We start from the raw sequence: 15,654 nt of genomic DNA on the forward strand, positions 1-15,654 counted from the left end.
ACTGGGCCACAGTTGTTCGTAATTGGTTTGAAGAACATTCTGGACAGTTCGATATAATGCTTTGGTGAGGCAGATAACCTTATGTGAATCTCATCAATCAGTTATGGGACATAATCGAGCGGTCTGTTTTGGCACAACATTCTGCACCAGTAACACTTTCGCTACTACATGTTGCTATAGAGGCATCGTGGCTCAGTATTTCTAAAAGGGCTTCTGACAGTTTGCTGAGTCCATACCGTGTTGAGTTTCTGCACTACAAAAGGCACAGACACAATATTAGGAGATATCCCATAACTTACGTTGCCTCAGCGTAGATGAGAAGATACTGGTATCCTGCAAGGCCTCTTCATTTATTTTAGGTAGGTGTAATTGTGGTCTCCACTCCAAAAACAGGTGTGATGCACTAGTCCATCCTGTTGAAGCTTCTTAATCTCTGCATAATTACGGCACCCTAAATCCATTTAACTTTTGTGCTGTAGTCAAGACTGAAACTCCTATTAAAAATTTGAACTACCAACACTTCCCTCAATTACAAAATTATTTCTCGATGCCTCGGGATGTTTGCTGTCAAATGAGCCATTCTTTTAGTCAAGTTGTACCATACATTTTTCTGCCTAGTTACATTCAATCGTAAATGGATAGGAGGAAGTGGTGGGAGAGAATGGTTTAAATTTAATGCAAAGAAGTCTGGAGTGATGGTGACAACAAGGAATAAGAGCAGGTGGGGGGCAGCGGTGGCGGCGTGAGTCCTGCTTGGGTAGCTCAGACGGTAGAGCACTTGCCCGCAAAAGGCAAAGGTCTCAAGTTAGTGTCGGTCCGGCACACAGTTATAATCTCCCAGGAAGTTTCATTATCAGTCCACACTCCGCTGCAGAGTGAAAATTTCATTCTGGATTCATGATATTTGCTAGTTCTCGAGGTCTCTGATATGGATTGTTTGGTTTAAAACATTTAAACAATCTACATCATACCTCGAACGTCTTCCTGAACGTGGAGAGTCACTAATGTCAAAACAATCCTCCTTAAAACAAGAAAACTATTTTCTTGCCGTGCTCCATGTAATGGTGTTATTTCCGTACAGGGTGCAAATGTTTCTGGTTACATCTGCTGTTGTCACCCCTCTATTGAACCCAAACAGAAGAATGTCAGAAATGTTCAGTTTTCTCCACTTGGCACTTGAGCTTCTAGCATCCACAGCTCCGCTCACCGTCTCCAAATGACAATATGTAAACTAAAATGTCAACAGTGAACTACAAATAAAAAATAATCAATAAATAAACCCATAGAAAGCAGAACACCAACATGCAAAACAAAAACACTACGAACTTGTGCATTAACCTAATGTAAAACACCTTTAAACGTGTGATTACAAAAGAGGTAATGTGTTAATTATTTGCTTTAAGCATGTAAGTGAGAAAAAGTTCAGGAAAGGCTCGAAATTGTGCCTAGGTCTGTTAAACCACTTAGTGCTCTCGTGAAACATTGGTTGAATATAAATTGGATAATTTGCACTGCATTTTAAGCAAAAGCCGGTTTATCATGAATCTCAATGTTTGACATTGTGTCCGGGAAATAATGTCCTTCAGTGATATAATTTTGCAGCTACATTCAGGAAGACGTGCAGACACTGTCTGCGAAATGTGTTACCAGTGTAGTCAGTAATTAGTAGTAAAAAAGTAATAAAGTAAAATGTCATGCATGATGCTGCTGGTTTACTGTGCGAACAGTGGTAATTACTAAGTGATAAACTTTTTTCCTTGCATCATTTTGTGGGGAGTGTCAGCGACAGTGTGTCAAAGGTTTGAAATTGTGAAGAGTTTGTTGTAAGTCCCTAAGTGCTCTCATTGACAAATACTGAATAAATAATATCCAGGCATTTGCATGTCGTCAATTACGTTGTCTTGAGAGACTGTAGTACTTTTATTATTGTGTTGAACTTCTCACATGAGATTATACCTGTTAGAGTAGATTATGACAGTGTTACCAATTTTTAAACTTAGTCAATAGCTAAACGAAATAAATCAGATTTTTGTTGCATCTGGAAGCCATTCCGTAGGCATCCTTCAGACAGGTCATGCTACTGTGCCTCCATGTTCTGGGATAGTCATTTGGATGTCTGCTGTAGGAAGAGGTTTCCCAAGGGATTAGGGTTCATAACAAACTTCAGACCATGCATAAACATCCACATTTGTGGCCACTTCTGTGAAATGCTTCTTCAAGCACATGCAATAGTTGTTTAACAAAATTCGAAAAATGCTGAGGAAGCAAAGGCTGTTTGTTGCATTCTCTTTGATTCAAAAGAGAGCAGGCAAATCACAGGCAAAAGCTAATAGAAATTTGTACATCTATGAAAAGATCGATACAAATACTGCCGTTATACCTTAGCAGTAGAGCTTACCGAAAACCCGAGAAAATTCTGATGCTACATAAAATCATTAAGTGGGTCTAAGGCTTCTATCCATTCACTCAGTGATCAGTCTGATGTGGCAGTTGAAGGTAGCAAAATGAAAGCCAAAGATTTTAAATTTTATATTTAGGAAATGGTTCACACAGGAGAATTTTACAAACATACCATCGTTTGACCACTGCACAGACTTGTGTATGGAGGACAAAGTAATAAGCGTTGTTGGTGTACAGAACCACCTGAGAGAGTTTAAGGCAGATAAGTCATGGTATCTTGGTGGAATCCCAGCTCGGTTCTAAAAAGAGCACTCCACGGCATTCACCTCATACTTGCCTTGCATTTATCGCGAATCTCTCACTCGTTGCAAAGTCCCAAGTGACTGGGAAAAAGTGCAGGTGATTCCTGTGTATAAGAAGGATAAAAGAACAGGATAGGAATATTATAAATATCTTTAAAATCAGTTTGCTGCAGAATCATTGTACATATTCTCATATAAAAAAAATAAGAACCGTTGTTGAAAGACAATAGGATTCCAGATTCGTAGATTTCCGTAAAGCTTTTGACATGGCGCCACACTGCCAACTGTTACCAAAGATACGGAATACATTCCCAGGTGCGCGAGTGACTCAAAGACTTCTTAGGGAACAAATCCAGTATGTTGTCCTCGACGGCAAGTCTTAATCAGACAAGGGTATTGACAGGAGTTCCCCAGGGAACTGTGATAGGATTGCTGCTGCTGTTGTCTGTATATGTAAATGATCTAGCTGACATGGAAAGCACTGGTCTGCAGCTGTTTGCTAATGTTCTTTGTTGTACATGAAGGTGTCATCGTTGAGTGACTTCAGGAGGTTACAACATAACCTAGACTAATTTTCTAGTTGGTGTGATGAACAGCAACTAGCTCTAAATACAGAAAAATGAGAGTTGATGCAGATGAGTAGCAAAACAAATTCATAGAGTTTGAGTATAGTATTAGTATAGTGCTGCTTGATAGTCATGTCGATTAAATACACTCCTGGAAATGGAAAAAAGAACACATTGACACCGGTGTGTCAGACCCACCATACTTGCTCCGGACACTGCGAGAGGGCTGTACAAGCAATGATCACACGCACGGCACAGCGGACACACCAGGAACCGCGGTGTTGGCCGTCGAATGGCGCTAGCTGCGCAGCATTTGTGCACCGCCGCCGTCAGTGTCAGCCAGTTTGCCGTGGCATACGGAGCTCCATCGCAGTCTTTAACACTGGTAGCATGCCGCGACAGCGTGGACGTGAACCGTATGTGCAGTTGACGGACTTTGAGCGAGGGCGTATAGTGGGCATGCGGGAGGCCGGGTGGACGTACCGCCGAATTGATCAGCACGTGGGGCGTGAGGTCTCCACAGTACATCGATGTTGTCGCCAGTGGTCGGCGGAAGGTGCACGTGCCCGTCGACCTGGGACCGGACCGCAGCGACGCACGGATGCATGCCAAGACCGTAGGATCCTACGCAGTGCCGTAGGGGACCGCACCGCCACTTCCCAGCAAATTAGGGACACTGTTGCTCCTGGGGTATCGGCGAGGACCATTCGCAACCGCCTCCATGAAGCTGGGCTACGGTCCCGCACACCGTTAGGCCGTCTTCTGCTCACGCCCCAACATCGTGCAGCCAGCCTCCAGTGGTGCCGCGACAGGCGTGAATGGAGGGACGAATGGAGACGTGTCGTCTTCAGCGATGAGAGTCGCTTCTGCCTTGGTGCCAATGATGGTCGTATGCGTGTTTGGCGCCGTGCAGGTGAGCGCCACAATCAGGACTGCATACGACCGAGGCACACAGGGCCAACACCCGGCATCATGGTGTGGGGAGCGATCTCCTACACTGGCCGTACACCACTGGTGATCGTCGAGGGGACACTGAATAGTGCACGGTACATCCAAACCGTTATCGAACCCATCGTTCTACCATTCCTAGACCGGCAAGGGAACTTGCTGTTCCAACAGGACAATGCACGTCCGCATGTATCCCGTGCCACCCAACGTGCTCTAGAAGGTGTAAGTCAACTACCCTGGCCAGCAAGATCCCCGGATCGGTCCCCCATTGAGCATGTTTGGGACTGGATGAAGCGTCGTCTCACGCGGTCTGCACGTCCAGCACGAACGCTGGTCCAACTGAGGCGCCAGATGGAAATGGCATGGCAAGCCGTTCCACAGGACTACATCCAGCATCTCTACGATCGTCTCCATGGGAGAATAGCAGCCTGCATTGCTGCGAAAGGTGGATATACACTGTACTAGTGCCGACATTGTGCATGCTCTGTTGCCTGTGTCTATGTGCCTGTGGTTCTGTCAGTGTGATCATGTGATGTATCTGACCCCAGGAATGTGTCAATAAAGTTTCCCCTTCCTGGGACAATGAATTCACGGTGTTCTTATTTCAATTTCCAGGAGTGTATATAGGTGTAACATTGCAAAGGAATATCAAATGGAATGAGCATGTAACGATCTTAGGGAAGACAAATAGACCTCAATTTATTGGAAGAATTTTAGGAAAGTGTGGTTCATGTCTAAAGGACACTAATGAGTACTGTTAGTGTGTATTAAAGGAAGACACTGAATCGATTCAGGTGTGGGCCAGTTGCTTTGTTACCAGTCTTCTATGTTACCCTTTCTTGCAGCGGTGTACCATAGGTCTCTAGAAGAGTGTAGCATTCCAAAGGATTGGAAAAGGGCACAGGTCATCCCCGTTTTCAAGAAGGGACGTCGAACAGATGTGCAGAACTATAGACCTATATCTCTAACGTTGATCAGTTGTAGAACTTTGGAACACATCTTATGTTAGAGTATAATGACTTTTCTGGAGACTAGAAATCTACTCTGTAGGAATCAGCATGGGTTTTGAAAAAGATGATGGCGTGAAACCCAGATCGCGCTATTCGTCCACGAGACTGAGGGCCGTAGACACGGGTTCCTAGGTAGATGCCGTGTTTCTTGACTTCCGCAAGGTGTTAGATACAGTTCCCCACAGTCGTTTAATGAACAAAGTAAGAGCATATGGACTATCAGACCAATTGTTTGATTGGATTGAAGAGTTCCTAGATAACGGAACACAGCATGTCATTGTCAATGGAGAGAAGTCTTCCGAAGTAAGAGTGACTTCAGGTGTGCGGCAGGGGAGTGTCGTAGGACCGTTGCTATTCACAATTACATAAATGACCTTGTGGGTAACATCGGAAGTTCATTGAGGCTTTTTGCGGATGATTCTGTGGTATATCGAGAGGTTGTGACAATGGAAAATTGTACTGAAATGCAGGAGGATCTGCACCGAATTGACGCATGGTGCAGGGAATGGCAATTGAATCTCAATGTAGACACATGTAATGTGCTGCGAATACATAGAAAGAAAGATCCTTTATCATTCAGCTACAATATAGCAGGTCAGCAGCTGGAAGCAGTTAATTCCATAAATGATGTGGGAGTACGCATTAGGAGTGATTCAAAATAGAATGATCATATAAAATTGATCGTCGGTAAAGCAGATGCCAGACTGAGATTCATTGGAAGAATCCTAAGGAAAAGCAATCCGAAAACAAAGGAAGTAGGTTACAGTATGCTTGTTTGCCCACTGCTTGAATACTGCTCAGCAGTGTGGAATCTGTACCAGATAGGGTTGATAGAAGAGATAGAGAAGATCCACCGGAGAGCAGCGCACTTTGTTACAGGATCATTTACTAATCGCGAAAGCATTACGGAGATGATAGATAAACTCCAGTGGAAGACTTTGCAGGAGAGACGCTCAGTAGCTTGGTACAGGCTTTTGTTGAAGTTTCGACAACATACCTTCACTTAGGAGTCAAGCAGTATATTGCTCGCTCCTACGTATATCTTGCGAAGAGACCATGAGGCAAAAACAAGAGATTAGAGCCCACACAGAGGCATACCGACAACCTTTCTTTCCATGAACAATACGAGACTGGAATAGAAGGGAGGACCGATATAGGTACTCAAGGTACCCTCCACCACACCCCGTCAAGTGGCTTGTGGAGTATGGACCTAGATGTAGGTTCGAACATTACGCAGTTATTACAGAGATGCTTCTGGTTGTTGTTTTTTAGGAACACTGTTGACAAAATTTAGAGAACAGGCAGAGTGATTCTATTGCCACCAATGACCATGAAGATAAGATTAGAGAATTTAGGATTCGTATGGAGGCAGTCAGTTTTCCCTCACTCTGTTTGTGAGTGGAACAGGAAAAGCAGTGACTAATAGTGGTACAGGGAACCCTCTGCCATGCACCTGTGTAGCCTATGGGTCCACTCAACACTGTGTTGCCTGGACTACCATCGGTTAGTGTAGTAGTGTTTGATGCAAAAGATGTTGCTACTAATTCTACAGTTGTAATGTCTCCTGTAAATCCTGAATCTTAAGTGCATTCTCCTTGTAACTGCTCCCCAGCATTTAATTAAATGATTAGCCAGAAATTCCTCTTCTTTGGAACTCTGCCACATCTGTGAAGGTGTGGTTTTTATTTTATCGGTCATCAGTCTTGATGCAGCCCATCACAAATTCGTCTCCTGTGCCAACCTCTTCATCTCAGAGTAGCACTTGCAACCAAATTCTCAATTATTTGGTGGAGGTATTCCAGTCTCTATCTCACTACAGTTTTTACTCTCTACAGCTAGCTAGAGTCATGGAAGTTATTCCTTGAGGTCTTAACAGGTGTCTACAACTTGTTCCTTCTTCTCGTCAGTGTTCTTCATATATTGCCTTCTTCGCTGATTCTGTGGAGAACCTGAGCACTCCTTGCCTTATCAATCCACCTAATTTCCAACATTCTTCTGTAGCACCACATCTCAAGTGTTTAGACTCTCTTCTGTTTTGGTTTTCCCACAGTCTGTATTTTACTACTATACATTGTTGTGCTCCGACGAATGTTCAATGAGAGGCAAAAAGATTGCCCAGCCTGAATAATTTAGTCAAAGAACAGAGCATGGCACATGCCGAAGTTCAGAAGTGCCAGTGTTCGTAACTCTAGTGTTATGTGAAGCTTCAGCTTGGTGTTTCTGTCATCAGACAGAAGCAATATAATACTTAAGATGCAGTAAATGATGAGATTCTGTGCAGTTTCGCTCATTGTGTCATTTATTTTCAAAATAATAATACAGCGGAGATGTTGAGTCGCGATAGGCACAATAAAAAGATTCACACAAACATAGCTTTCGGCCATTAAGGCCTTTGTCAGCAGTACACACACACACACACACACACACACACACACACACACACACAGAGAGACAGAGACAGAGAGAGAGAGAGAGAGAAATGCAACTTGCACACATGTCTGCAGTCTCAGAGAGCTGAAACTATTGTTACATTCCATCCTGGATTTTCCATTGTTTGATTATTTTCAAAATAATTATTTGAGCCTGTAGAAATGATTGATGTACAAGTAGTGCACACTGGCAGAATTACAATGAGCATTTCACATCTGTTTCAATGGCTGAGTGGAAAGGCACACAATTTACAAACATAAAGGAAGATTGTTAAAATCTAACTAGAGTCAATTGTAACTTTTAATTTTTTATACCTATGCAGGTAATATTTTAAACCTTAAATCGCTAAAAATTGTGCAGCTGTAGGCTGCAGTAGTTCCACATTCTTTCAAAAGATTCCATTTTCTAATAGTCTAATCTTTAGACAGACAAATTGTAATTGTAAAAATATTGAGAATGGATTTATTTATCTGTAATTACTTCAACTGCTACCTGGTGTGTCTCTATTTTTGAGCTAAGAGAAAGGGATCAGCTGAGTGGCATATGTCATAGGTCTGCTTCAAAACAGCTGATGTGAATATTTGCAAGCGAACGATTGCTTTCGTTGGAAATGTTGCTTATGCATCTGAGGCAGGATGTTGTTATGGTGTTGATTTTTCCGTAGCAGGGAGATAGATTACATGATTTAGAGATAATGGTGAGGTTGTGAGATGTCCAATAACTGGAAGACTAAGAGCCTCTACACAGAGATAAGATGGAAATATTGGTCAGGGTGGCCCAGAATGTTCCTTTGTCACTCATCCGGCAACTAAAGAGAGCTTCACATTTCCTGGGCTCGTCGAGAACTGCTCTCACGAGATGGAAGGATTGTATGAGTTACTGTTTTGCTCTTACCAGAGAACCATTGTCTGACAAATAATCTGTGGTTAGCTATCAGTTGAGAGTTCCTGGGAAGGACATATCCAAGGCACATTCAGTTCAGCAAGCTATGAACATTTCTGTGAAAATGTAATCTTCCCTGGAGCTCGACTTTGGTACCCTGAAGGATGTCTCACTCACAAACATAATTGTCCATAATACACTAGCATTAAGATTTAGAGCTGGTTTCAAAGGAGGGAGAATATTATTCAGTGCTTTCTGTGGCCTATATAGTCACCTGGTCTCAACCCCATGGAGCATGTATGGGCTCAACTTAAGAAGACTCTGCAGGAAAATTTGCTAGACCCTCCTCTGGAACTGTGAATGTCCTATGGGACTTGGTTCATTCTTCATGGAAGAGAATTGCCATGGATGAGAACGTTTTACACAGACTTGTCAATCCAAGATACTATTGATGCCAATGGCATGTGGACACAATACTGAAGCTATACGTAGCCTACTCTTCATTTTATTTTATTTCATATTTCCATATAAGGTCAACAATATTAATTTCAAAATACATACCTATTTTTTTTTTATACTTGCTACTAATTATTTGTATTTTTATGGGAGATCAGATGAATATCACCCTTAAAGGCAGATCATTTATTTTTATGTGAGGTCAGATGAATATGACAATTCAAGGATGATTATTTTTATTATGGTTGGTAAGATAAATATTGCCTCCCCAAGGAAGATTGTGTTTAGATATCAAATTCCCCAAACAATAATTATTGATTTACTGAGGAGAATATTGAAAAGAAAAAAAAGAAAACATAATTTAACAACAAAAAGTAAATAAAGGAAGAAACATTTGCGACATGATAAAAAAAAAGCTGTGACAAGATTCGATAAGACACACATTGCAGCTGCCATTGCAGAAACAAGTTACTAAGGAGCTTACGATCTCCTCTTTTTAACATAATGGTCAAATAGGTCTACCACAGTTAAAGAACGAATATTAAATTGGCGACAACAGATAGTGGAAGGCACATCCGCTCACTCATGTAAACTGCAGGTAAGGACTTAACAAAAATATGCCAATCAGCTGATATGTTTCTCTTAGTTGAAACCAATACACACACCAGGGGGTGGTCGAGGTAATTACAAATAAATACATCCGTTTTCAATGTTTTTACTATACCTGTGTCTGTCTGTCTAAAGATTAGACTATTATAAAATGGAGTCTTTTGAAAAACCTAGAAGAGCTGCTCAATTTGTAGCAAGTTAAGGTTTAAAATATTACCTGCACAGGTCTAAATAAAAAAAGACAATTGACTCCAATTGGATTCGAACACTCGTCTTTTACATTTGTGAACCATCAGCCCATCCACTCAGCCATTAAAACAGATGCGAAATGCTCGTTGTTGTAGTAATTCTACTGATGTTAAGTTCTTATATTTTGACTGTTTCTGCAGGCTCGAATAATGATTTTTCAAAAGAAATGATACAGAGAGTAAAATTGCAATGAATCTTGACATTGACTGTACCCTAACTATTGTATTGCTTCTATTTGATGATGTAAATGACAAGCTGAAGCTCCATAGACCGCTATAGTTGTGAACACTAGCACTCCTGAACTTGGGCATGCGCAATGCTCTGTTCTTGGACTCTAAATTATTCAGGCCGGAAAATCTTTTTGCCTCTCGTACATTCTCAGAAATTCCTTTCTCAAATTATGGCGTATGCTTGATACTAGTTGTCTTCTCTTGCTCAGGAGTGCCTTTTCTGCGAGTACTAGTCTGCTTTTGATGTCCCATGCTCCATCCGTCAAGTGTTAGTTTGCTGCCTAGGTAGAATTCCTTAACTTTATGTACCCTGTGATCATCAATCCTGATAAGTTTCTTGCTGTTCTCATTTCTGTTACTTCTCCTTACGTTAGTCTGACTTCAATTTACTCTCAGTCCATATTCTGTACTCATTATACTTCATTCCATTCAGCAGATCCTGTAATTCTTCTTCACTTTCATGGAGGATAGCTGTGTCATCAGTGAGTATTATCATTGACATCCTTTCACCTTGAATTTTAATTTCACTTGAACCTTTCTTTGATGGATAGATGGAACAGTAAGGGTGGAAGACTACATTCCTGTCTTACCCCCTTTTTAATTCAAGCACTTCATTCTTAGTCTTCAACTCTTATTGTTACCTCTTGGTTCTTGTACATATTATTATTACCTGTCTTTCTCTATAGCTCACCTATATTTTTCTCAGTATTTCAAATGTCTTGCATCGTTCGAGATTGTAAATGCTTCTGCTGGGTCTATAAATCCAATGAACATGTCTTATTTCTTCTTATAGTTGTAGAATTAATATTCACCAATATATGTATGAGCCCTCTAACTATAAAAGTGAACAAAAAGGGAGTAATCAATATGACTGTCACATTAAAATGTGTGTGTGTGTGTGTGTGTGTGTGTGAGAGAGAGAGAGAGAGAGAGAGAGAGAGAGAGAGAGAACTGTTTTCATTGTGTTGCATATTCTTAGTAGTCATTCTACATGTGCACTCAGGAGATAATATAAATTATCCCAGGGGGTAAAATTTTTGTGATCATTTGTGAAACAATATTCTCTACAATGTTCATGGTTAATTAGAAACGGCATTTTGCAGCACATAATCACTAAAATTGGATGTAACTAGGAATTGTATTCACAGGAAAATGTTTACTTGCAATATGGAAGAAAGCTAGCGGTGAATATGCTTACAAAAGACTCTCATGTTGATTTTATACGTTATACTGCAAGAAATATCAGCATGAATTGAACTTACTGTTGTTCATGTCCAAAGAGTAAATCCACAGATGGCAAATGCTACTTGAACACAAAACCAACTCTTAAGAAGTGTCTCAAAGGCTTAGGTAGATAAAAATGTTCATTCTCATCAGGAGAAGTTTACTGAATATATTAACATCAGTATCAATACAATCATTTTTAATGAATAAACAGCATTGAAGACAAAGGCTGTTTATATTTCAAATGTCTCTCATGGTGTTAAGACGGTTTGGGCATGTTAAAAGAATGGGAGTTGGCAGGATGGTGAGACAGTCTTAAGAAATGGCAGTAGGATGCAAGGAAGTAGAGGAAGACAAACAAATAGATCATTGGAATGAAAGAACGTGTGAAATAGTAAAGAAGACTTGGACAGTATGTAGAGAGGTCAGCAAAAGATGAAGAGGCTTCTGCTGTTGTAAACAGACCCAGCTGGGAGGTGTAGATGATTACCATGGGAATGACTGTGAGGATGAAGTGGAAGGTATGATGATGGGGTAATGGCGATGAAATGGAAGGTACGATTGTTATGTGGATGATTGGAAGGTACGGTCATAGTGTGAATGGATGATCGGGATGAAATGGAAGCAGTGGTTGTGATGAGGATGGAAATGGAGTCTATGATGACCTTCTCTATTAATTGCCCTTAATTTGAGTTTGCAATAAATGTAAATGTGAATTCTGCATCAAAGGGCGAAATTGTCTGATAAATGCTATTTCATTGTGAATTGTATCGACATGAACTATTTTATCAGAGAGAGCTTGAAATAACTTTATTTTTTGCAAATAAATATCAAAAAGTAACAAACTTTCAGTTTCTGGCAGTGCACAATATCCGTCAGAGCTTAATTTGGAAGGAGATTGTGCGTAAGAATGCATTGGCAAAATAGAGAGCACCTGTATACAAATGCAAGTATGTATCAGTGCACAAGCAGGCTACGCTATGGAGCCGCTTCAACTGTAGGCAGTCAGATGGTTGCTTAGGTAAATGCTGTGTATGACAACTCAGGAGAAGCTGTGGGACGTAGCTTAAGGAACACATCTGTTTGCTTGCAAAAGTTAGTGTTATCAGGACTCTCTCACATAGCAGTTTTAAAAGATGTGTGTTTTGAACTACATTTTGTGTAAGATACCTGTAGAACTACGTTTACGATTCTGTCAACTTCAGCAAATGTTTGTGTTGTAACCATCACCAAATGATTTGTGCACTCTACTTTGTTTGTGTGTTGCTCGTTGATTTATTTCTTGATTTGAAATGAGTGAAAAAGGCTGATCCTGCTCAGTCAGGGGGTTTGAGGATGACACGACCACCAGAAGGGATCAGTGAAGCCTTAATACCGTATATATCAGTCCTGCTTTTCCCAATGCATGGAGTGCTGATGTAAGCTGCAAAGTGCAAATAGTTTCTAGTCTAAATACCTCATCAGTTCTGTCTGCAGCGTTTTCAGATATTAGTTTCACAGTTACGAATGTCCACGAATGGGTTGTGTAACTTGCTAATCGGGGCTTATGTGCTGCAGGTTAGAAATAAGTTCCGATGGTAATTACTGAATCTGGCAGAAGTAGAAAGTTAAAAGAAAAATAGTTGCTCATTTCATCAAAAATAGACCTTACAGTTTTAGGTATCTAGTTACCAGATACCCCCACATAATCTTCAGCATTGAGAAAGCTGCTATTGTGTTCTAGTCTGAATTAGCGTCTATGTGACCTGAGGCAGAAGATATGAAAATTTCATTGAAATGTGCTCATTGTATGCCTAGTCTGTGTAAATTATATCTGCCAAGCCTCCCGATTCAGGGAGGAGACTTACAATTTTCTATCTTTCCCCCCCCCCCCCCCCCCCCCTCCCCCCAAATCACCACCTCACCTCGCCGCACCCCCACCCACCGTCCCATTCAGCCGTCTTAATAGTAATGTCAGTTACGATGATAGGAAAGTAAGGATGACACAACACCCAATCTCCAACCTGGCTGGGGACACTTTGCGTAGCAATCTGCCAAGGTGGACAATTTTCCACTTTTTCTTGTACTCCTGATTATTCCACATGTGTCCTGATTTGTACTAATTATCATCAGACCTTAGATGTGTATTCTGAAAACCTGGCATTTTGATTTTTTGCCAGTGGTCAGAATTTGGTTGCTCATTAGTTGATATTAATAGATATATGTATCCAGGGTGGCAGTTCGTCAGGAAAACCTGGAATTCTCAGGGAACTAAATTTCACCTGGAAAAGTTGCGGAAATCTCACGGAATTCCAGGAAATTTAATAAATTCTCAGGAAATTCGGTTTTTAATGTAGCACTGAAGTTCAGTTTTTATTGACTTTTGTAAATCACAAATTTCAAAATACATTATATTTCAAAGTGTGTTAATTATATGAATATTATTCCATAACAGTTATTGCTGCTTAAAAGCTGGGGTTAGTATAGCTCAACTGAGAAGAAAGAAACGCCATTTTTCTGGTATGACATCATCCACCACCACCACCACCACCACCACCACAAATTTATCAGGATCTTATCGACACTACCTTCATTCTCACACCTGGCATTTTTTTTTTTTTTTTTTGAGAAGGAGCTGTCTTGGTACTGAAGTTCATTGAAATCAGAAAATCATGTGCAACCTGTATTTCAATAGTTGTGTGTCCTTTGAGTGTTTCCATTTCTGTTTTTATAGATATTGCATATTGGTAGCTTTGTGACATCATACAAAAAACTTGTATCAGTTGTCTTGGGTTATAAAAAAAAGATCCATGGCTTTTTGATCATTCATATCTCCTGATCCTTAAACAGATTTTTCTAATTTTTGGTTTTTGAAAATTGGCAGGTACTGTAATGTCTCTCAGCAGGTGGTCACGGTTTTGCAGGGTCGACAAGTAGCAGCAGCAGTGGGGAAAAGATGGGCAGCATCTTAAAGTTCTTCCGGCCGCGCTCCTCGGCGTCCGTGGCCGTCTCCTCGTCGAGTGCCTCTGGCCACGGTCCGACTGTCGGTGACACGGGCTCGGCCGGTGGGCCGTGCCGCGGCACAGAGTGCTGCGGCGTGCGGTTGCAGCTGCCGGCGCCCGTGGGCGACACCACTGCCGTGCCGGATGCGCCGTGGCTCGAGTGCGATGATGAGACGGTGAGGGTGCTGACCCGGAAGGAGTTTGAGGACGTTCTCGGCCCCAAGCAGTCGAAGACTTCATCCCTCACACCGTATCTACTCTTCTACGTCCGGGTGTAGCTGTACCACACACGTACAGTAGTAGGTCTCGTGTCATCTCGAGGGAAGAGTTGTTAATAGTGGTGGAGCCAAAGCAGCAAGACGATGTTCCAGGGAACTTCTGTTGAGTGAAGTACCCTGTGACTGAGCACTGTTACTTACTGAGGTTGCTTCAAATTTTGTGGCTTTTGAGATCTGAGAGGCACTATGTATTAAGTTTGTGTTTATTTTACTCAGTTTAGCTTGTCGGGTGTGGGTGACATCCTTAATACTTTGCATACACTTCAAAATTTTGAAATTATGATGGTAATATAATACTGAGGCATCCTTGTGTGGAATAGAAATAATGAATGAGTAAAGGTAACAACTCGCGTGTAGTTAGTGTTGAATGGTCAACATGCACTTGAAAGAGATTGAAATTGGGGGCAAAAATCATATTTTTTACCCACTTGTTCCAGCAATTATAATTGTAAAAATATAACTAACAAAGAATTCATCAAAGTGGCCATATTTGTTGCAGGAATTATCTGTAATCATTATTTATGCAAAATAGGCTTATTTTATGTCTGTGGATTGCTCTTTATTTCAAAGTGATTGGTTTTGGGTGATGTGCCTATCCTTATATTATCTCGTATTTACAGTAACCAGTCTTTACAGAACTGTTACTTCACTATCATATACTATCGATCATTGGTTTGTTGAGAGTTGGTTTGTCCTCTTCTGATCCTGGATGTGAGTGTGAACTCTTAGTTCTGTTAAGACTAGTTACTCTGTGACTAAGAGATATACTCTGAAAGTGGTCACAATTATCCGAAACTGAACATTTTGTGAAGAAAGGCAACAGATTGATGGGTAATAAAACCATTTTGTAAAGAATATACAATCTTTAGCTTCTCATGGGTGTCTCGATCCATTGCTGTGGCAACTCAGTTGTGCTTTTCTAAGCTGAACATGTGACTGGGGTGCGATCTGATCTTTAGTGATACATAAGGACTTTTGCAGCCAATATCACGTGTAGAAATACTTTTATTTCCTTGAGGAATAAAAATATTTCATTGTGTGATCTTGGCTGCAAGAATTCTTGTCACTAAAGATCAGATCATACCCAGC

General features: G+C 41.1%; 1 protein-coding gene across 1 annotated transcript in view; it reads left to right on the top strand.

Annotated features, from left to right (window-relative positions):
- Positions 1-14,961, top strand: part of LOC124718756 (ubiquitin carboxyl-terminal hydrolase 1) — a 78,291-nt gene extending 63,330 nt beyond the window's left edge. Inside the window, exon 10 of the mRNA XM_047244370.1 lies at positions 14,210-14,961. Coding sequence (XP_047100326.1) covers positions 14,210-14,565 — 356 coding nt within the window. The 3' untranslated portion in view covers positions 14,566-14,961. The remainder of the gene's footprint in view (positions 1-14,209) is intronic.
- Positions 14,962-15,654: the final 693 nt, after the last annotated feature.

Source organism: Schistocerca piceifrons, chromosome 10 (assembly GCF_021461385.2).
Source record: "Schistocerca piceifrons isolate TAMUIC-IGC-003096 chromosome 10, iqSchPice1.1, whole genome shotgun sequence".
Taxonomy (NCBI): domain Eukaryota; kingdom Metazoa; phylum Arthropoda; class Insecta; order Orthoptera; family Acrididae; genus Schistocerca; species Schistocerca piceifrons.